Consider the following 22,653-nt stretch of genomic DNA (forward strand, 5'->3'; position numbering starts at 1 on the left):
AGACGCAAAAAACCATAATTGGCAAAAAAGTTTTGCCTATTGCCACTTTTCGCCTGTTCGGAACTTATCTCCACATTCAATTCCAGGCGGATTTCACCTAAGTGGAAACTCAATGCATTGTAATTAGGGGTGAGCGGGTTCGGATTTCTGAAATCCGAACCCCCCCGAGCCCCCCCGATCCGAGTCCGATCCGAGTCAGGCTCGACTTTTCCCACCTGACTCGGATCTGAAATCGAGGCAAAACGTCATCATCCCGCCTTCCGAGTCTCGCGGGTTTTGGATCCTATATAAGGTACCCGCGTCGGCGCCATTTTCTCACTCGGCTGTGGACAGTGAAGAGGGAGGGTCGGAGTTAGGGCTGTGTAGTGTAGTGTAGTGCTGCTGTTGTCCACTACTTCAAAGTCCATAGGGGCTGGCTGTGTTGTGCTGTGCTGCTGTTGTTAATAGGGGCTGTGTCCACTACTTCAAAGTCCATAGGGGCTGGCTGGACTGTGTTGTGCAGTCAGTTCTCCATAGGGGCTGTGTCCACTCCAAAGTCCTGTGCAGTGTCCCAGTCCTAAAGGGGTGCTGTAGTGTTGTCCAGGGGGTGCACTGTCCATCAGGGGTGCTCCCCCCAAGTGCTAAAAAAATAATATATTTTCTGTGTTTGTGAATTGTGTGCGCAGTGGCCGCACGTGCATCAACAAAGTAGTGACAAGCGTGCGCCTGTGTCATAAGTAAAGGGCCGGCTGGCTTGACCGTTAAAGTGTGCTGTAACCCCCAAAGTACACTCCAGTCCAAACCAAAAAAAAAATTATTTTCTGTGTTTGTGAATTGTGTGCGCAGTAGCCGCACGTGCATCAACCAAGTAGTGCCAAGCGTGCGCCTGTGTCATAAGTAAAGGGCTGGCTGGCTTGACCGTTAAGGGTGCTGTAACCCCCGAAAGTACACTCCAGTCCAAACCAAAAAAAAAATTATTTTCTGTGTTTGTGAATTGTGTGCGCAGTAGCTGCACGTGCATCAACAAAGTAGTGCCAAGCGTGCGCCTGTGCCATAAGTAAAGGGCCGGCTGGCTTGACCGTTAAAGGGTGCTGTAACCCCCAAAGTACACTCCAGTCCAAACCAAAAAAAAAATTATTTTCTGTGTTTGTGAATTGTGTGCGCAGGAGCCGCACGTGCATCAACAAAGTAGTACCAAGCGTGCGCCTGTGTCATAAGTAAAGGGCCGGCTGGCTTGACCGTTAAAGGGTGCTGTAACCCCCAAAGTACACTCCAGTCCAAACCAAAAAAAAAATTATTTTCTGTGTTTGTGAATTGTGTGCGCAGTAGCCGCACGTGCATCAACAAAGTTGTGCCAAGCGTGCGCCTGTGTCATAAGTAAAGGGCCGGCTGGCTTGACCGTTAAGGGTGCTGTAACCCCCGAAAGTACACTCCAGTCCAAACCAAAAAAAAAATTATTTTCTGTGTTTGTGAATTGTGTGCGCAGTAGCCGCACGTGCATCAACAAAGAAGTGCCAAGCGTGCGCCTGTGTCATAAGTAAAGGGCCGGCTGGCTTGACCTTTAAGGGTGCTGTAACCCCCGAAAGTACACTCCAGTCCAAACCAAAAAAAAAATTATTTTCTGTGTTTGTGAATTGTGTGCGCAGTAGCCGCACGTGCATCAACAAAGTAGTGCCAAGCGTGCGCCTGTGTCATAAGTAAAGGGCTGGCTGGCTTGACCGTTAAAGGGTGCTGTAACCCCCAAAGTACACTCCAGTCCAAACCAAAAAAAAAATTATTTTCTGTGTTTGTGAATTGTGTGCGCAGTAGCCGCACGTGCATCAACAAAGTAGTGCCAAGCGTGCGCCTGTGTCATAAGTAAAGGGCCGGCTGGCTTGACCGTTAAAGGGTGCTGTAACCCCCAAAGTACACTCCAGTCCAAACCAAAAAAAAAATTATTTTCTGTGTTTGTGAATTGTGTGCGCAGTAGCCGCACGTGCATCAACAAAGTTGTGCCAAGCGTGCGCCTGTGTCATAAGTAAAGGGCCGGCTGGCTTGACCGTTAAGGGTGCTGTAACCCCCGAAAGTACACTCCAGTCCAAACCAAAAAAAAAATTATTTTCTGTGTTTGTGAATTGTGTGCGCAGTAGCCGCACGTGCATCAACAAAGAAGTGCCAAGCGTGCGCCTGTGTCATAAGTAAAGGGCCGGCTGGCTTGACCGTTAAGGGTGCTGTAACCCCCGAAAGTACACTCCAATCCAAACCAAAAAAAAAATTATTTTCTGTGTTTGTGAATTGTGTGCGCAGTAGCCGCACGTGCATCAACAAAGTTGTGCCAAGCGTGCGCCTGTGTCATTAGTAAAGGGCTGGCTGGCTTGACCGTTAAAGGGTGCTGTAACCCCCAAAGTACACTCCAGTCCAAACCAAAAAAAAAATTATTTTCTGTGTTTGTGAATTGTGTGCGCAGTAGCCGCACGTGCATTAACCAAGTAGTGCCAAGCGTGCGCCTGTGTCATAAGTAAAGGGCCGGCTGGCTTGACCGTTAAAGGGTGCTGTAACCCCCGAAAGTACACTCCAGTCCAAACCAAAAAAAAAATTATTTTCTGTGTTTGTGAATTGTGTGCGCAGTAGCCGCACGTGCATCAACAAAGTAGTGCCAAGCGTGCGCCTGTGTCATAAGTAAAGGGCCGGCTGGATTGACCGTTAAAGGGTGCTGTAACCCCCAAAGTACACTCCAGTCCAAACCAAAAAAAAATTAATTTTCTGTGTTTGTGAATTGTGTGCGCAGTAGCCGCACGTGCATCAACAAAGTAGTGCCAAGCGTGCGCCTGTGTCATAAGTAAAGGGCCGGCTGGCTTGACCGTTAAGGGTGCTGTAACCCCCGAAAGTACACTCCAGTCCAAACCAAAAAAAAAATTATTTTCTGTGTTTGTGAATTGTGTGCGCAGTAGCCGCACGTGCATCAACAAAGTAGTGCCAAGCGTGCGCCTGTGTCATAAGTAAAGGGCCGGCTGGCTTGACCGTTAAGGGTGCTGTAACCCCCGAAAGTACACTCCAGTCCAAACCAAAAAAAAAATTATTTTCTGTGTTTGTGAATTGTGTGCGCAGTAGCCGCACGTGCATCAACAAAGTAGTGCCAAGCGTGCGCCTGTGTCATAAGTAAAGGGCCGGCTGGCTTGACCGTTAAAGGGTGCTGTAACCCCCAAAGTACACTGCAGTCCAAACCAAAAAAAAAATATTTTCTGTGTTTGTGAATTGTGTGCGCAGTAGCCGCACGTGCATCAACAAAGTAGTGCCAAGCGTGCGCCTGTGTCATAAGTAAAGGGCCGGCAGGCTTGACCGTTAAAGGGTGCTGTAACCTCCAAAGTACACTCCAGTCCAAACCAAAAAAAAAATTATTTTCTGTGTTTGTGAATTGTGTGCGCAGTAGCCGCACGTGCATCAACAAAGTAGTGCCAAGCGTGCGCCTGTGTCATAAGTAAAGGGCCGGCTGGCTTGACCATTAAGGGTGCTGTAACCCCCGAAAGTACACTCCAGTCCAAACCAAAAAAAAAATTATTTTCTGTGTTTGTGAATTGTGTGCGCAGTACCGCACGTGCATCAACAAAGTAGTGCCAAGCGTGCGCCTGTGTCATAAGTAATGGGCCGGCTGGCTTGACCGTTAAGGGTGCTGTAACCCCCGAAAGTACACTCCAGTCCAAACCAAAAAAAAAATTATTTTCTGTGTTTGTGAATTGTGTGCGCAGTAGCCGCACGTGCATCAACAAAGTAGTGCCAAGCGTGCGCCTGTGTCATAAGTAAAGGGCTGGCTGGCTTGACCGTTAAAGGGTGCTGTAACCCCCGAAAGTACACTCCAGTCCAAACCAAAAAAAAAATTATTTTCTGTGTTTGTGAATTGTGTGCGCTGTAGCCGCACGTTCATCAACAAAGTAGTGCCAAGCGTGCGCCTGTGTCATAAGTAAAGGGCCGGCTGGCTTGACCGTTAAGGGTGCTGTAACCCCCGAAAGTACACTCCAGTCCAAACCAAAAAAAAAATTATTTTCTGTGTTTAGCCGCACGTATATATCAAATTGATATAACATAAATGGAGGACCAAACTTTCTCCGATAAAAATAAAATAGAGAAAGATCAAGAACCACTTCCTCCAAGTGCTGAAGCTGCTGCCACTAGTCACGACATAGACAATAACATGCCATCAACGTCGTCTGCCATGGCCGATGCCCAATGTCATAGTAGAGGGCACATACAATCCCAAATGGCAAAGTTCAGGAAAATGACCTTGAAAAAGACATTTAAATCAGCTGAAGAGAAACGTAAACTTGCCAATATGCCATTTACGACACGGAGTGGCAAGGAACGGCTAAGGTCAATCCCTAGTATGTTCATGACTAGTGGTTCAGCTTCACATGACGATGGAAGCCCTCCTCCCACTAAAAAAATCAAAAGAGTTAAGCTGGCAAAAGCACAGTGAAGAACTGTGCTTTCTAAGAAGATATCACAAATCCCCAAGGAGAGTCCAAGTGTGGTGGTGGTTGCGATGCCTGACCTTCCCAGCACTGGACGGGAAGAGGTGGCTCTTTCCACCATTTGCACGCCCCCTGCAAGTGCTGAAAGGAGCACCCACAGTCCACTTGCTGATATGCAAATTGAAGATGTCACTGTTGAAGTACAACAGGATGAGGATACTGGTGTAGCTGGCGCTGAGGAGGAAGTTGGCGAGGAGGATTCTGATGGTGATGTGGTTTGTTTAAATCAGGCTCCAGGGGAGACAGTTGTTGTCCGTGGGATGAAAAAGCCCATCACGGTCATGCCTGGGCAGAAGACCAAACATTCCACCTCTTTGGTCTGGTAATATTTCTATCCAAATCCGGACAACAACTGTCTTGCCATATGTACCATATGTAAAGGTGAAATAAGTAGGGGTAGGGACGTCAACCACCTAGGAACATCCTCCCTTATACAGCACCTGCAGCGCGTTCATAAAAAGTTACTGTCAAGTTCAGAAACTTTGGCTAAGACCGTAAGCAGTCCAGGGACACCTAAATCCCGTTGTCCTGTTGTATCCAAGCGCCTGCAAACCACACCGTCAACTCCCTCCTCGTCAATTTCCTCCTTAGTCAGGATCGGAAGTAGTCCTGCAGGCCATGTCACTGGCATGACTGACTCTCCTATCCGGGATTCCTCCGGAGGATCCTGCATTGCTACGCCTACTGCTGCCGCTGCTGCTGTTGCTGCTGCTGGGAGTCGTTCATCATCCCAGAGAGGAAGTAGGAACACCACTACTTTTACTAAACAATTGACCCTCCAACAGTCCTTAGCGAGGAGGATGAAGTACGACAGCAGTCATCCTGAAGCAAAACGTATAACAGAGGCCTTGACTGCTATGTTGGTGTTAGACATGCGTCCGGTATCCGCCATTAGTGCAGTGGGATTTAGACAATCGATGGAGGTAGTGTGTCCCCGGTTCCAAATCCCGTCTAGATTCCACTTCACTAGGCAGGCGATACCGAGACTGTACAGAAACGTCAGAAAAAGTGTCCTCAGTGTCCTGAAAAATGCCATTGTACACAATGTCCACTTAACCACGGACATGTGGACAAGTGGAACAGGGCAGACTAAGGACTATATGACTGTGACAGCCCACTGGGTAGATGTATCACCTTATGCAGCAACAGCAGCAGCGTCACCAGTAGCAGCATCTCAGAAACGCCAGCTCGTTACAAGGCAGGCTACGCTGTGTATCACCGGTTTCAGTAAGAGGCACACCGCCGACAACCTCTTAGAGAAACTGAGGGAAATCACCGCCCAGTGGCTTACCCCACTTAGACTCTCCTGGGGATTTGTGATATCTGACAACGCCACCGATATTGTGCGGGCATTACATCTGGGCAAATTCCAGCACGTCCCATGTTTTGCTCACACAATAAACTTGGTGGTGCAGAATTTTCTGAAAAGCGACAGGGGCGTGCAGGAGACGCTTTGGGTGGCCCGAAAAATTTCTGGCCACTTTCGCCATTCAGCGACTGCGTGCCGAAGACTGGAGCGCCAGCAAACACTCTTGAACCTGCCCCGCCATCACCTGAAGCAAGAGGTTGTGACGCGGTGGAACTCAACCCTCTATATGCTTCAGAGGATGGAGGAGCAGCAAAAGGCCATACAAGCCTATACATCCACCTATGACATAGGCAAAGGAGGGGGTATGCACCTGACTCAAGCGCAGTGGAGAATGATTTCCGTGTTGTGCAAGGTTCTCCAGCCCTTCGAACTTGCCACACGTGAAGTCAGTTCAGACACTGCCAGCTTGAGTCAGGTCATTCCCCTCATCAGGCTTTTGCAGAAGCAGCTGGAGAAAGTGAAGGAGGAGCTAAGACGGAGCGATTCCGCTCGGCATGTGGGACTTGTGGATGAAGCCCTTCATTCGCTTTGCCAGGATTCCAGGGTGGTCAATCTGTTGAAATCAGACCACTACATTTTGGCCACCGTGCTCGATCCTAGGTTTAAAGCCTATGTGGTGTCTCTCTTTCCTGCCGACACAAGCCTGCAGAGGTGCAAAGACCTGCTGGTGAACACACTGTCAGCTGAAGCGGAACGTGACACGTCAACGGCTCCTTCTTCATTTTCTCCCGCAATTGGGGCTGCCAGGAAAAAACTTAGGTATCCTAAGCAACCCGCTGGCGGTGATGCAGGGCAGGCAGGACCAAGTTTGGACATCTGGTCCGGACTGAAGGACCTGGCAACAATTTCTGACATGTCTACTGTCACTGCATATGATACTGTCACCATTGACAGAATGGTGGAGGATTACATCGGTGACAGCATCCAAGTAGGCATGTCAGACAGTCCATACCTGTACTGGCAGGAAAAAGAGGCAATTTGGAGGCCCCTGTACAAACTGGCTCTATTTTACCTGAGTTGCCCCCCCTCCAGTGTGTACTCCGAAAGAGTGTTTAGTGCAGCCGGGAACCTTGTCAGCGAAAGGCGTAGGAGGTTGCTTCCACAGAATGTGGAGAAGATGATGTTCATCAAAATGAATTATCAGCTCTTCCAGGGAGACCAGCCTCCAGAAGGTACAGAGGGACCTGTGGTGGTGGATTCAAGAGGGGACGAGTTAATACTTTGTGAGGATGAGGATGTACACACTGAAGAGGGTGAGGAATCGGTGGATGAGGAGGATGAGGATGACATCTTGCCTCCGTAGAGCCAGTTTGTGCAGGGACAGATTAATTGCCAGCTTGTTTTGTGGGGGCCCAAACGAACCAATCATTTCAGCCACAGTTGTGTGGCAGACCCTGGCGCTGAAATGATTGATTTGTTAAAGTGTGCATGTCCTGTTTATACAACATAAGGGTGGGTGGGAGGGCCCAAGGACAATTCCATCTTGCACCTCTTTTTTTTCTTTGCATTATGTACAGTTTTGGGCCTAGTTTTTCTAACTGCCATCCTGTCTGCCACTGCAGTGTCACTCCTAGATGGGTCACGTGTTTGTGCCGCCCACTCGTGTCGCTTAGCATAGTCATCCAGCTACCTCGGTGCAACCTTTTGGACATAAAAACACTATTGTGAGGTGTGAGGTGTTCAGAATAGACTGGAAATGAGTGGAAATTAAGGTTATTGAGGTTAATAATAGCATAGGAGCAGAAAAACCTACAAATTCTGTGATTTTAGCTGTTTTTATGCTTTTTTTAAAAAAAATACAGATCCAAAACACAAAACCCAGAACCCAAAACACGGAAGGGTGGTTTTGGCAAAACCAATCCAGATCCAAAACACGAAGAAAGATCCAGATCCAAAACCAAAACACAAAACACGAAAAGTGGCCGGTGCACACCCCTAATTGTAATAGGTTAAAAAGTTTCTCCAATGAATAGCAGGTCAAATGAAGTGCAACATCTTTATTCTCGGGTGCAAATGTGGGAAAACAACTCAGAACCCTTGGGACAGACCCCCAAAGAACAAATCTGCCAAAAAAACCCCCGAAAAACACTCCAAAAAGTACTTTTATTTTTTGGGGCAAAAAAATAAAAAGTGGGGGACAAGCATAAAAACTAGCAAAATAGACTACTTGGGGGTCTGCAAGGATGGGTCAGGTGTTTTTGGGATTGCAGGTGCATGCCGCAGGTGGGTTTTAACGTTTATTAAAAGTTCACTTTAGAGACGTAAAAAGATGCTAGCACCCATTTTCAAGTACCCCAAATTTGACTGGACTACTTATTTTGACCAAAAAATACTGCTTTATGCCATTCTTCACCACTTTTACAAAGACACTAATAGCAAGAAATTTACACAATTTAATTACCCAAAATAGTTTTATTAGGCCTATTAGTTACTGTATGCTGGGCATACACTATACAATTATCTGTCAGATATCTGTCCAATCTGGTTGGTTGGAATGAAAATCTGGTAATGTATGGGAGCAAATGATAATCAACCATTTGCTCATGAACACTGGAAAACAGACAAAAAATGATTGTTGAGACAAATTAGTTAAATCAAACATATTTAACCAATTCGAAAAATCATTTTTGTCCATTTTCATGTGTTTGGGACCATATGGTCGATTGTCATTTGCTCCCATACATTACCAGGTTTTCATTCCAACCAGCCAGATTGGACAGATATCTGACAGAAAATTGTATAGTGTATGTCCAGCATAACTGCATCTTTTTCTGGGGTACAAACTGAATTCCCCAATTCTTACAGTACTTTCCGCCTGTTCCGCATTCACCGCTTTCCGTTTTCGCCTGTTTTGGAATTAAATAGGGCGAATAGCGGGGATGCGCACGCATGGATTTCACCTCTAAAACAGGTGAATGAGGCGGAAATTGGACAGGCAAAACTTTTCCGACTTTCCGTCTCTAATTGAATACAGGCTTTTGTTTCTATTACCTCCTGGCATGGCGTCAAATCAGATTATAAATAGTTGTGATGCTTAGGGTGGTAAGGCCAAGCAATGACATTGCTTAATTTTGAACACATGGGACCTATTAAGAGTTTGGATTAAAGTAAAAAAATAGAGCAAGTAACTGTTCACATGGGCAAACCATTTTGCACTGCAAGGGGAGCAACGACATTCATTATGTTTGCATGCAGGGTAAATATTGGGCAGCTTTATTTTTACACTGCAATAAGAGTCTGAACCAGAGGAACTTGGAGGGGGCCCGAGTGCAGGCTCCGATCGGGAGGCCTCCTCTCAAGCGCCTCAGTAGACTCTGGTATTGTTCCAGTCTTCTGTGCATGCACAGGTCTCCGTAAACATGGCACCTGCGCATGCGTGAATCACCAGTGGCCATTTTCCTGTTGATTTCTACAGCCAGCACCGGCCCATCGGAGAGGTAAGTATATGAAATTGGGTACAGGGTGTGCGGTGCGTTTGCCCCCCTGGACCCAGGGGCCCATGTACACCACACAACTTGCACCCATTATAAATACGCCTCTCTTCTGAACCATACTTACAGTAACTACTTTTGCAGTCTTTCCACTGGGAGAAGCCCAGAGGAGTGATGCAGCTGACTAGAGGTGGGAGAGGGGCGATGTGTCACTAGGCCCCACCCCTTGCAGGGTTGATTACTAATTTGAACTCTACTGTTCGATAGGAGGATCCTCCCGTTATTTCTATGGGAATGGTACCTGCAATAAGGGTGGGGGTGAAGGATGTCGAAAAGTTGTTCAGATGCCTGAGATCTATGAAAGCTCCTGGTGCAGATGGGGTATCGCCATCAAGTTTAAAGATCTGTGCAGAACAGCTGGCACCTGTTTTTACGAGAATATTTAATCACTCATTGGAGTCATGTGCAGTTCCATCTTGTTGGAAGTCTTCCATGATTGTTCCAGTGCCTAAGAAAGCCTCTGTAAAGGGGTTGAATGATTACAGACCAGTAGCATTGATGTCTGTGATCATGAAAACATTTGAGCGAATACTGTTAACCCACCTGAAGGACACTACAAGGCCCCTATTGGACCCTTTGCAGTTTGCATGGCACTGCATTATGTTCTCCAGCATTCGGATTTGCCAGAAACATATGCAAGGGTATTGTTTGTGGACTTCAGCTCGGCGTTTAACACAATTGTTCCCACATTTATTGTATCGCAAACTTGTTAGTTTGGGAGTCCCAATGGCTACTTGCTGCTGGATTGTTAATTTCTTGGAGTACAGGAAGCAGCAGGTTGGGCTTGTGAGATTTACATCAAGTGTTAGGATGATTAGTACGGGGTCTCCCCAAGGATGTGTTCTATCCCCCCTGCTTTTTTCCTTATACATACAGTACGAATGACTTCACTTTGAGTGACCCATACCTGAAGCTCTTGAAATTTGCAGACGATACCACGGTTATTGGCCTCATCCGGGACAGTGAGAGTTTGCTTATAGACGAGAGACTGAGAAGTTGGTACACTGGTGTAGTCGAAATAACCTGGAGCTAAACCCGCTGAAGACAGTGGAAATTATGGTGGATTTTAGGAGGCACTCTCCTGTGGTACCTCCACTCACTATTGGAGATAGCGTGGTGTCTGTGGTGGAAAACTTTAGGTTTCTGGGTTCTGTGATATCCAGGGACTTGAAGTGGATGTCCAATACAGACGCAACGTTTGTATTTCTTGTGACAGCCCAGAAAATGTAACTTTCCAAAGGAATTGTTAATTCTCTTCTATTCGGCGATAATCCAGTCTGTTCTGTGTACATCGATCACTGTATGGTATGGATCGATAACCAAACAAGAGAAGAACAGACTGGACAGAGTAATCAAGGCAGCAGAAAGAATTATTGGTGTTAATCTTCCTCCTAGTAAAGAATTGTATCTGACTAGGATTGAAGGGCGAGCAAAAAATATTATGAGAGATGGAACGCACCCCCGTTATAACTTGTTTCAGTGCTGCCCGTCAGGTAGGCGTTATAGATCGTGCCGGGTTAAAACTAATAGGCACTTAAATAGCTTTTATCCTCAGGCAGTTATTGTGCTGAATAATCAGGGATTAGCCTAGAGAATATTAGGTCCTGGCTTCTGTGATATATTGTATTATTAGTATGAGAGTGTTTCTTTATTTTATGGGTGTGTTATGGTTGCTGTTTTTTTTATATGTTATGGGAGGAGCAGCCGCCAAAATGAATTCCTTCTATTTTTATGAAAAACAGAAGAAATATCAGTTGGCGCTATCAACAAGCAGCTCGTTCAAAAGGAGGTGTCAATTCCTAATAATGTGTAGAAAGAAAGGGATAAAGATGAACAGCGCTAGAGGACTAAATACTACATCATAAATGAGTATTGTGTAAATCCAAATAATATACAGAATATCTGTAGTCCCAATTCAAATCAATAATCAGGAATCTATAGAACATTAATACATCCTGAAATTAATCCTGGATATCTATGCAGCTTAATTAAAAATATCAGTTTATTAACATCTAGGATTGAAAATTGTTATTCGTAAATAATCTGTTCCACAATATAAACAGCAATAATAAAAGGTATATTAGGCCATGTACAATGATAAAACAGAAAAAAAGGATAATAACTAATAATAACATAAAAAATGTAAAATAAATATATAATAACAATAGCAGATCAGAAAAGTAAATAAATAAATAAATATGTATCATGAAATCATTCCAAAGAAGATCAGCAGAAAATATCCATATGAATTGATGAATAAATAGTGTATAAAAAGGAATTGAAATGAGAAATCAATCTCAAGGGGCAGTCTCGTTTGGGATATTCATGTATAAATAATACAACCACAGTCACTGGTCTACACATGTGGGTCCGGAAAATTATCCAGCAGATATAGGCCCTCATTCAGAGCCGTACGCTCTGAGCAGAGCGCACGCTCTGAATGAGGGCCGGGCTCCATTTTCATGGAGCGTCCTCCTGGACGCTCGTATAGCTGTGGGTCACCACCCACAAGCTATACGAGCGTGCATTGTGATGGCCGCGATGGTCGAGACCATCGCGACCATCTAAATTGCGAGCCGGAGCCTGCGGTTGAGGTTTTCAACCGCAAGCTCCGGAGTGATTTTGGCTCTATCAGAGCCAAAATCACTCCCACTGACATCACTAGTGATGTCAGTGGGCCGGCTTCTGACGGGAGGCGTTCCCGTGGGAACGCCCCCGTCAGGGAGGCACGCCCCCGGCACGCCCACCAAAGGGGGCGTGCTGTCAATCAACATTGACAGCACGCCCCCTTTGATCGGACACAATGAGCGAAGGACTTTCCTTCGCTTGTCGCGTCTGGCGCATGCGCACGACGGAGCTCCCTCCGTCGTGCGCATGCTCAGTCCATAACATCGACCCACTTGCGAGCGGACAGTCGCTCGCGAGTGGGTCTGAATCAGGCCCATAGTTACCAGACTTCGTTAAATGTCCACAGCCTGAAAGTGATGCAGATGTCCCTGCACTGGCATGCTGACGCTTGAAGAAGAAAAGCTGGAAAATTATGAATGGTGCTGGTCCGGAGAGTAAGTCCACATAGAAATCCAAGGGCTGTATAAATGATGAAGTACCAAACACGTTTCGCTGTGGTAGATCCCACAGCTTCCTCAGTAGGGATATATACAATGCTTCGATATGGGGCTTTATATACCCTTATGCAGACACTAATGAAAAACAGCTGCAACTCACATGTGTCAGCATGCCAGTGCAGGGACATCTGCATCACTTTCAGGCTGTGGACATTTTACAAAGTCTGGTAACTATATCAGCTGGATAATTTTCCGGACCCACACGTGTAGACCAGTGACTGTGGTTGTATTTATTTATACACGAATATCCCAAACGAGACTGCCCCTTGAGATTGATTTCTCATTTCAATTCCTTTTTATACACTATTTATTCATCAATTCATATGGATATTTTCTGCAGATCTTCTTTGGAATGATTTCATGATACATATTTATTTATTTATTTATTTACTTTTCTGATCTGTTATTGTTATTATATATTTATTTTAAATTTTTTATGTTTATTATTATTTATTATCCTTTTTTTCTATTTTATCATTACACATGGCCTAATATACCTTTTATTATTGCTGTTTATATTGTGGAACAGATTATTTACGAATAACAATTTTTCAATCCTAGATGTTAATAAACTGATATTTTTAATTAAGCCGCATAGATATCCAGGATTAATTTCAGGATGTATTAATGTTCTATAGATCCCTGATTATTGATTTGAATTGGGACTACAGATATTCTGTATATTAATTGGATTTACACAATACTCATTTATGATGTAGTATTTAGTCCTCTAGCGCTGTTCATCTTTATCCCTTTCCTTCTATTTTTCTACTTGGCCAGTAAAATCCGATTCCGATTAAGAGGAAGTGGTGCCAATATAAAATGACTTTCTTAGAAACACATCATATTGGTCATGTCCCCTCCCCATTTACACATAACTTGAGCCATTTTCCTCCCCATAGTGCCCACTTTGCTAGGAAGTGAGTAGGATGTGGGAGGGCAACCTACTCTTCCAAAGGTCCACGGGACTGCCAGCAAATTTGAGAGTCTCCCAAACCTTCCGGGAGAGTAGTATGGTCTGGACACACCCCTCTAAAATCGAAATCTCCCTGCACATTTTACATCTGCCCTACCTGCTGTGAACCCTGGTTTTACCACAGTACAAAGTTAGTTACTCTTTTTTGCTTATCTCACAAATCAGAATCAGGCCACATATGTTGGATTTATGGAAAAATTTAGCAATTTTGAGCAAAATAAAACCGTGTTCTCACTATGCTAATCCCTTGGTGTCTTTTGTATGGGACTATTTAGTTTGATGTCACCAATCATAGGATATTCCAAATGGTTTTCTTTCTATAATCCTAGAATAAATGTGCCCATTCTACAAATGTGACGCCTGCAGTGGATATACTGTAGTCCTACTATACATACTAAACAAAAAAATTCTCATTTATTTTTTAAAGCTCTGTCACATATCCATCGTTATACTCACCTTCCATATAGTTTAATTGTGAAGTTTTCACTGTTAAACATAACAAACTTTGGGAACTCCAGGGTGACCTCAAACTTTGGAAGCACTGTAAATATATATATATAAAACATGAATTAAACATTGTTATTGTTTATTTCTAATGCGCTACTAGGGTTCCGTAATGAATAACATGGGAAATATACAGAAAAACAGTACTAAATATTGTATAATAGGAAGTCTCCTCACCATATTCCTCTACAGTGAAGGTTTGTACTGTGTCCTTTACCCTGATGGAATATTCTCCTAGCTGGGGCTCAGAGGACAGAGGAAGGGAGAGCTCAGCTATTCCCTGTTGGAGGCTCACATTCAACCACTGACCAATCCGGTTCTTTCCTGGATCCTAAATGAAGAAACAAGCTGGTTGTATGACCATTATGTTATACACAGGTGTGTTTGCTGCCATTATAAGACTGCAATAGTTTAGCAGGATCTGAGCATACTGTTATTACTTTGTGCTGTATGAAAATTCTTTCATATCTCCTATCGGGATGTAGTTATGACACCTATGAAATCCTGGTGCTGAAAAGCCACTACCTGGTCAGAAGACCGGCCAATGGATACTGACAGTAGTGGACATCCCGACACTGGAATCCTGACATCTGGGATGCCTTTTGTAAGTATAGCAGAGCTTGTTAGGTCTTAGCCATGGGGGGGAGGGTTAGGCTTACTGTAGGCGTTACAGGGGGGGAGTTAGGGTTAGGCTAGGGGAGGGGGAGGTTAGGGTTAGGTACCCCTAGGGGTGGGTTAGGTTTAGGCACTAAGGGGAAGGGTTAGGGTTAGGCACTGAGGGGGGAGGGTTAGGTTTATTCACTAATGGGGAGGTTTAAAGTAAGGGTCCGGGGTGGGGAGGGTTAGTGTTAGGATGCAGAAAAGGAGGGTTAGGGGGAGAAGGGGGGAGGGTTACTATACTTACCAGACTCTTGTCGGGATCCTTAGTATCGGGATGCTGCTTTTGGTATATTGACAGTAGGCATCCCGACTGCCGGGACTTCATACCGATTCCCTCCTATCGAATGCTTTGTTGGATGCTGCTCATCTCAATTCATCTTCCCACTCAATGATACCACCCAGTAATATACATCCAGGGGCAGGCTAGGCTGGGGGGCAGGGTGCTATCTGCCCTCGGGCCGTTATAATTGTGCAGCACTAGGGCAGCTACTGCACATACCATTCAACAAATGTCCAGCTGTCTTTTCATGATTTGGCAGCCGGAAGCATTGAATCACCAATTCCCCACCTCTGGCTTAAGCCCCCCTTACTGCCGGGTTGCCCGAAGATCAGCCCCTGAGTCATCCGAAGCTCCGCCACATTCATTCACCCCAACTCCACCTTCAGCAAATTAATAGACTGACAGCAGCCAGGCACTGAAAATAATGAGAAATGTAGTCCTGGAGAGACTCCAGCATATAAATGTCTCATGGAACTAGTCCTTACTTTATTCCCTGTTTCTGTACTTAATCACCACCACTATCCTCAGTAGTAAAGGTGATGATGATTCATGCAAAGCAGAGGGAGCATGCATGGTTTTATGTCCCCCAGTCTCCTAATCCACTGCCAGAATGTTCCTCCCTCACCTACCTGTGACTTATCTGTACTCCTTTGTGCAACAACCAAACCCCTGACCGAGCGTATGCTGCTTTTATCCAGCACTAATGGAACGGTTATGGATGGTTTTAATGACCTGGTGGGTGCGGCTGATGTTGAGAGTCGCCCGATGCTTTGCTCCAGACTGTGCACTAGCCACTTACAGGAGCAGCACTGCACAGCAGCAACGTGACTTGTCTCATTCCTGGAGGTCTGCTACACACATTGCACCCAACGTCCAGGAGCAAGGAAAGTACAGCACTGCTAATATGTGTCTGACGCACAAACTGGAGTGCACCAGAGGCAATGGAGGAGGTAGGGGTGTCCCCTATGAAACTGAAGGTGGCCGAATCCATTACTGTGCAATCTCCACATGGGGGTTTCCATCCAAGATGGCCGCTGTCTGGTCTTCTGCGCATGCGCGATGCCATCCTTTCACTGTGAAAGAGTGCCACAGTGGGACACAGACATATTCCACTTTGCTCAGTGAAAACACTGCATTTCAAACTGCCAGAAACTGCTTGTATTCTGTCCCTCTTCCTAAATACAGTCGCCAGCTGGTGACCCGTATGCTCTGCTGAAGCTCCACTCCATGTTGAGAGTCTGTATGAGCATGGCTGTACTAAAATAAACCACCCCACTGGTTAAGTACTGGGCTGTTTTGTGACATTGAGAGATCCGCTGGTGCAGGGGGATTTTAAGAGAGGAGGGGGCCCTTGTGCTGCCTCCATTTGGGCCCCCTCTTCTCTGTCCGGTGTCAGTGCAAGCATTGAGTGCTGTAGATTCTGGCTTCATGCCAGAATCTACTGCACATGTGCGAGTCTCCGGGAAAATGACTCCCACGCCTATTTTCCCTGGGACATCTTCTCTGCTCATGCGCAGATCACTGGGAAAATGGCCGCCGCCATCATCATTATTCTTTTGTTATGTATTTAGGAAGACATTTGAGGCTGATAGTGTAGAGGGTGTACATGCCCACAAGGCACTGTCCACACCCACATGGCACCCCACTCCCACCCAGCCCTGGCCACACTTTCACTTTTCACAATAGGCCCTAGATCATTTTCAGCTCCAGGCCCTTGCGGCCCTTAATCTGGCCCTGAATATACCAGTGACAGCTGGAAAGTTTCTGTACCTCCCTTCAGGCTGTCAGCATCATTCTGCTTCAAAGCAATTAGCATGAGAAGCAGCTGGCAGGCACAACCAGGGTCATCAAGGGGTGCAGGAGGTACACCTTTACAGGGCCCAAGCAGATGGAGGGGCCTTGGTGGTTCTGTGAAGCAGTGGCCATGATCATTGGTGCTTGCTGCAGGGCCAGATTATCATGGAGGAACCTGTCCTGCCGGGAATCCCCTCTCATACACAGGTTCTCCCCTCAGCCCTCTCCCCCCAACAGATCAACTTTACTTCCCCGGATCTGCAGTAGCCCCACCCCAGCTCTCTTCCTCTCTTCTCCTCCTTCCTCCCTCCTATACCTTTGGCAATGCATTGATAATGGCTGGGATTCCTGCAGCTGCGGAGCACAACACAGAAGTTTTCCCTTTCCACTGCAGTCTATCCTACTGTCTTCTCCACCCCTGCAGTCTCTCCCATTGTCCCCTTCTCCTCTGCACTCTCTCCCACTGGCCTCTTAACCACTGCAGTCTCTCCCATTGTCCCCTTCTCCTCTGCAGTCTCTCCCAGTGTCCCCTTCTCCCTTGCAGTCTCTCCCATTGCTCCCTTAGTCTTTGCAATATCTCCCACTCTCCCTTTCTCCCCTGCAGTCTCTCCCACTGTACTCTTCTCCCCTGCAGTCTCTCTCTTGGTTCCCTTTCCCCTGCAGTCTCTCCCATTCCCCATCTCCCCTGCAGTCTTTCTCATGGTCTCCTTTCCCCTGCAGTCTCTCCCACTGTCCCAATGTCCCCTGCAGTATCTAAAAAACAGTCCCCTTATCCCCTGCATGGCAGTCTTCCACTATCTATTTTTCCCCTGCAGTCTCTCCCACTATCTCCTTTTATCCTGCAGTCTCTCCCACTGTCCCCTTCTCCCTTGCAGTTTCTCCCACTGCTCCCTTAGTCTTTGCAATATCTCACACTCTCCCTTTCTGCCCTGCAGTCTCTCCCACTGTGCTTGGTTCCCTTTCCCCTGTAGTCTCTCCCACAGGTCCCTTTCTCCTGCAGTCTCTCCAACTTTCCCCATCTCCGCTGCAGTCTTTCTCATAGTCTCCTTTCCCCAGCAGTCTCTCCCACTGTCCCAATGTCCCCTGCAGTCTCTACCACAGGTCCTTATCCCCTGCATGGCAGTCTCCCCACTTTCTCTTTTTCCCCTGCAGTCTCTCCCACTATCTCCTTCTCTCCTGCAGTCTCCCCCACTGTCACCTTTCCCCTGCAATCTCTCACTGCCTGAAAAATTTTAGCTTTATCCCCCTCCCCATATATGTCTGTACCCCTCCCCATCTGTGCCTCTGCATTCTTCCCATCGGTACATCTATCCCCCTCCCCATCTGTGCCTATGCCCCTTACCAGCATGTGTGCATCTGCCCCCTTACCACATGGCTGGTGGCTGCAAACAGATTTTGCATGGATGGACAGAGGACCAATCACATTCAACACCACAAAACTGAACCTAAGGGTGGCAGGTAAGCACAATTTTCTGTTATTAAGGGTCATATTTATCATAATATGCATTTTTAATGTGGTTGTGATAAATATTTTACACCCAAATTCACATTTGCATGTAAATTAATATTTTCATGCAAATTTGCAAAAATCCTCTTGCTTGGAGACGGGCTACGATAAAAGCCTGCCCTAGTGAAGAGCTGGAAGCTTTGTGGTTTGGGTCCTCAGTGCACACTGTGCATGCGCGGCTGTCGGCCGGCGCACATGTCAACAGGGCCAAAATAGCTACTACTAAATAGTAGCTCATAGGCTACTATAGGGAACGCCATCTGGAGATGGCGTTACTCTAACGTGGCCAAGCTCCAGAGTGTTTCACAATGTACTGGTAGAAAAGCTGGGGCCACTTGTTTGTGTTTGCCTCCCAGGCTGAAAGCTGTCAGCCAGCTCCTGCCTACAGCCCTACCTATTCTAACATAACCTCCAACAAGTTCAATAAACTCAGCTCCCAAAACACTCTTGTGATTCTGTGAGCATTCCAATGATCTGATTGCTACAAATCTGGAAACACTCATATGTGCAGAAGATAAAGATGCATTCAAATAAGTAATATGGGCCTTGTCAAATGTACCTCTGCCATTCTGGAGCAGCTGGAATATCACAACTTGCTTAAGCCTACTGTACAATATGTAACATGCATATACAATTTTTTATAATGGTGCAAACTAGAGATGAGCAGTTCGGTTTTAACCGAGCCAAAACAAAACAGCTCATCGCAAACAGCTACAGTACTTTAATCAGAATGCACAGGGCTAAACTATTCATGGGGCACATATACTACTCACATATACAGTATACTTCTACTACAATATGTTTTAAAATGTTCACCTGAAATACCATAATCCAATATCTAATATATGCTATATCGCAAACACAGATATTTAATAGTTGCTTAATAAATACTATACCAACTTAACTAGCTATAATACCATATTCTTGATGCTGTGAGCACAGTATAAAGCTCTGTTTCCATACATTAACTTATTATGTGCTGAATGTGATACAATCAACCAAAATACTGTATTATTAAAGCAATTTATATTTATATCTAAATGATGAACAAAAAGTATTATATTTTGAGCATTGGGACCTATTCAATGTTCATGAATTCACAAACTGCAGCAAACTGAGCATGCAAAGTCTATGGGCCAAATGTAATAGGTAGTCTGTTTTGGTAAATTGCGAGTTTGGTGCTAAACTCGCAATTTTTCACAAGTCTCCAATGTAATAGGGTGTCTGTTCACTAAAACTCGCATTTTTCAGAGTTACTAAAACTCCCCATTCTCAAACTCGCATCCAGATGTTTTCACATTGAAAACAATCAACTCGCCCAATGTAATAGAGTGTCTGTTTCAGACTCGCAAAAAAAAGATTACCAAAAGTCCCCAAATAATAGACCTGCTTCAGGCTAGTGAGTACATCCTGAGCTGGTCAGATTAACACAGAAACATGCACATATCCATGAGATATGTACATGTTTCTGTGTGTACTTATGTTAAATGTATTTAAATATTAAAAAAATGACGTGCACCCCCTCCCCAAAAGCATAACCAGCCCCGGGCTTTATAAAGCCTGTTCAGGTTCTAAAATTACAGGGGCCAAAATGCGTAGGGGGCCCCTGTATATTAAGATCCAGCACAGGGCTTTGTTGAGCTGGTCCTGGTTCTGGAAAATCAGGGGACAAAACGAGTAGGGGTCCCCTGAAAATTCCAGAACCAGCACCGAACTCTTTCTAGCGGGGGGATAATGCCACAGCCAGGGAAAACCTTTCACCGGTTTCCCCGGCCAAAGCATTATCCCTGACCGCTAGTCAGTCCAGGCCGGGGATCCCTGGGGAGTTGGGTACCCCCCCAATAAAGGGGTACCCCTCTCCAGGGCACACACACAGAAGCCATCACGGATCTCACTGATCTGTGATGGCTTCTCTAAAACTCGCACCTTTTAATGCTACTCGCATTAATAGGTGTCAGTTTACATAGTCCTAAACTCGCCTAAACTCGCAAATGCAGTAGCCTCGAGCTGAAAAGTTCGCAGTCTATTGAATTTGCGAGTTTCAGTACAAACTCGCACTTTTTAAAAGTGCAAGAAAGTGCGAGTTTGTACTGTTACTAAAACAGACTACCTATTACATTTGGCCCTATAAGTCTAGTACTGCAGTATTTTTTGGAGCTTAATGAATTTAGGTCCCCATTCAACTAGTATGGGAACAGCGGGCCAAATCGTGTCTGAAAGATAAGTATATCCATAATATCTCTTGGGTTACCTTTAAGATTAATGGCCCCAATACTTAATTTTTACAAAAGTGCTGATATGTAAGAAGTGTTAATGGGGCAGACCAATACCCTAGGAGGTTCCATCCAACAGGTATTTAGTACCCGCTCCCTTTCTCTCTTCACCCCTGTATGTGGGTGTTTAATAAGCTTAACAAGGTTGTCTAGGAACAGTATACATAGACAGTGTGCATGATAAAGGCCACCACCCCTTATCTTTAACACTTCCTAGCACCATTATTTGGGAATTGTTGACTAAGGACATGAACAGTGTATTGTTTTCCTGTTTTTGAGGTAAACTAGGGTAAACAGTTTATATTTTTAGATAACTACCACATTAAAGTACCCACTTATTTTATTGGGTTAAAGAAGTACAAGTATATTGTAATTTGCTTAAACCAAATATATATTTACCTGTAATTCTACAACTGGGAACTGCAAAAAACAAAGAAACAAATATATTTTAGAAATTAATAACGCATTAAAGTACATAAAAGAAACTCTGATTTGGTTTTATAAAAAAAAAAGAAATGTGTTGCATTTGAATCAATAAAAAAATATCTATTAAAAAGTTCTAAAGGAAATAAAAACTGAAATATCATAAGTGATCTGAACTAAATTTGTCTATGATATAATTGAATCGTGCATCGGATAATTGTTTCTTAAATGATCAGATTACAACATTATTGAATTGATTAATATTATGACGGTTTCACAGAAAACCACGATGGGGCTGATGCAAAAAGTTCAACACTAGCGGATGAATCTTGTATATTTTCACACTTTAGATGCTGCAGAGCCGAGCGCACGCCACTATGGGCAATGCTGGGTAGCACACAACTCAGTCACATCTCCACGTGCAGCTGAAGGGGTATAACTGGGTGCTAGTAGAGCACTTGCACATAGGCTAAAGGTGCGTACACATGGAGCGATAAAACTGAACAATAACTATATCGTTCATATAGTTATCATTCATATTGTTTATATTTATGTACTGGCCAACCTGTCAATGATCACCAATGCGCGTTCCCACATGAACGATGAAGATATCTTTCATCGTCCATGCATGCAGGACAACTTGGATAATATCGTCAACTTTGCCTGTTCAGAGATGTGGCAGGATGACTTCACTGAAAGATATCTTTGAAAGATGTCCTTCAAGTCGTTGGTGGTACAGATCGTACCGTGTCATGTTGACATGCCATATATTCAGTGGCCACCTCCCTTCCCGTGTGTTACTCCCAAATGTTGCTGAGATGATAAAACAGCTAGGGCAAACAAAGTTCCGAATACTCAGCTTACCCACAGGGGGTCCAAAGGATGGAAATTACAATTTGACAAAGGACTTAATTCCAAAACGCATTTAATGGTGGTAGACGACTCCTGACGCTGTGGTAATTTCCAACCTTTGGTCCCCCAAATAATAATAATAATAATAATAATAATATATTCATTGCTATAAAACCAGATATACTATTGGAGTGGTGCCCTATTGCAGTAATTATTCCAGCTATATAACTGTGGAAATACATATTTTTATGTTTAAATATGACTAAATACATTTTATTTAACATGAGAAGTCTATTGTGGTTTCTCAACCAGGCGAATTAACTAAAATTTAAGGAATCATAATTTAATATTATTTTTAATTTATTTTACTCATATACATTTAAAACTGTGATCAATTTGGGTTGCAGTCTGTTTCCTTTTTTTTTCTAATGTATCTATAATAGTAAACATTTCACATAAATGATTTTCTACTGTTACATTAATTTCAACACAAAAATAAACAAATCTGCTTGGCCAAAATAATTCCCTGGAAGCGGAGATCCAATTTAAATTTAAAGAATATTGAATCTGTGTAATACGCAGCTTTTTTTTTTTTTGGCTTAATGAGTGATTTTTAGACTTACCAAAATGTTTTTTGGTTTTAAATCTTCATCTAGGGACAGAATTCTGAATCTCACTGAAAAAGTATAAAACAATGTATGTAGTTTGAATATATCACAGTTTTCAGAACATTAAATCAATTCCCAACAGTGGCATGTACATTAACAGTTAACCCTGACTGTTACAATTATTACATGCAGCTAAAACAGCTGTAAATGTATAAAAAAGTTAAAGAAAATGAAAAGAAATAGTGGATTGCATTTACAGTAATATAGACAGTAGTTAAAATGTAAAACATTACACTGCAGTCTATAG

General features: G+C 44.5%; 1 protein-coding gene across 1 annotated transcript in view; it reads right to left on the bottom strand.

The window, feature by feature from the left end:
- The window catches only part of LOC148518857 (alpha-2-macroglobulin-like protein 1), a 241,494-nt gene that overhangs the window by 213,509 nt on the left and 5,332 nt on the right, over window positions 1-22,653 (bottom strand). Inside the window, exons 4-7 of the mRNA XM_088476941.1 lie at window positions 22,362-22,414; window positions 20,863-20,883; window positions 14,127-14,280; window positions 13,902-13,986 (exon numbers count right to left, since the gene is read on the bottom strand). Coding sequence (XP_088333067.1) covers window positions 13,902-13,986; window positions 14,127-14,280; window positions 20,863-20,883; window positions 22,362-22,414 — 313 coding nt within the window. The remainder of the gene's footprint in view (window positions 1-13,901; window positions 13,987-14,126; window positions 14,281-20,862; window positions 20,884-22,361; window positions 22,415-22,653) is intronic.

This window comes from Taudactylus pleione, unplaced genomic scaffold, assembly GCF_031769625.1.
Source record: "Taudactylus pleione unplaced genomic scaffold, aTauple2 ptg000198l, whole genome shotgun sequence".
Taxonomy (NCBI): domain Eukaryota; kingdom Metazoa; phylum Chordata; class Amphibia; order Anura; family Myobatrachidae; genus Taudactylus; species Taudactylus pleione.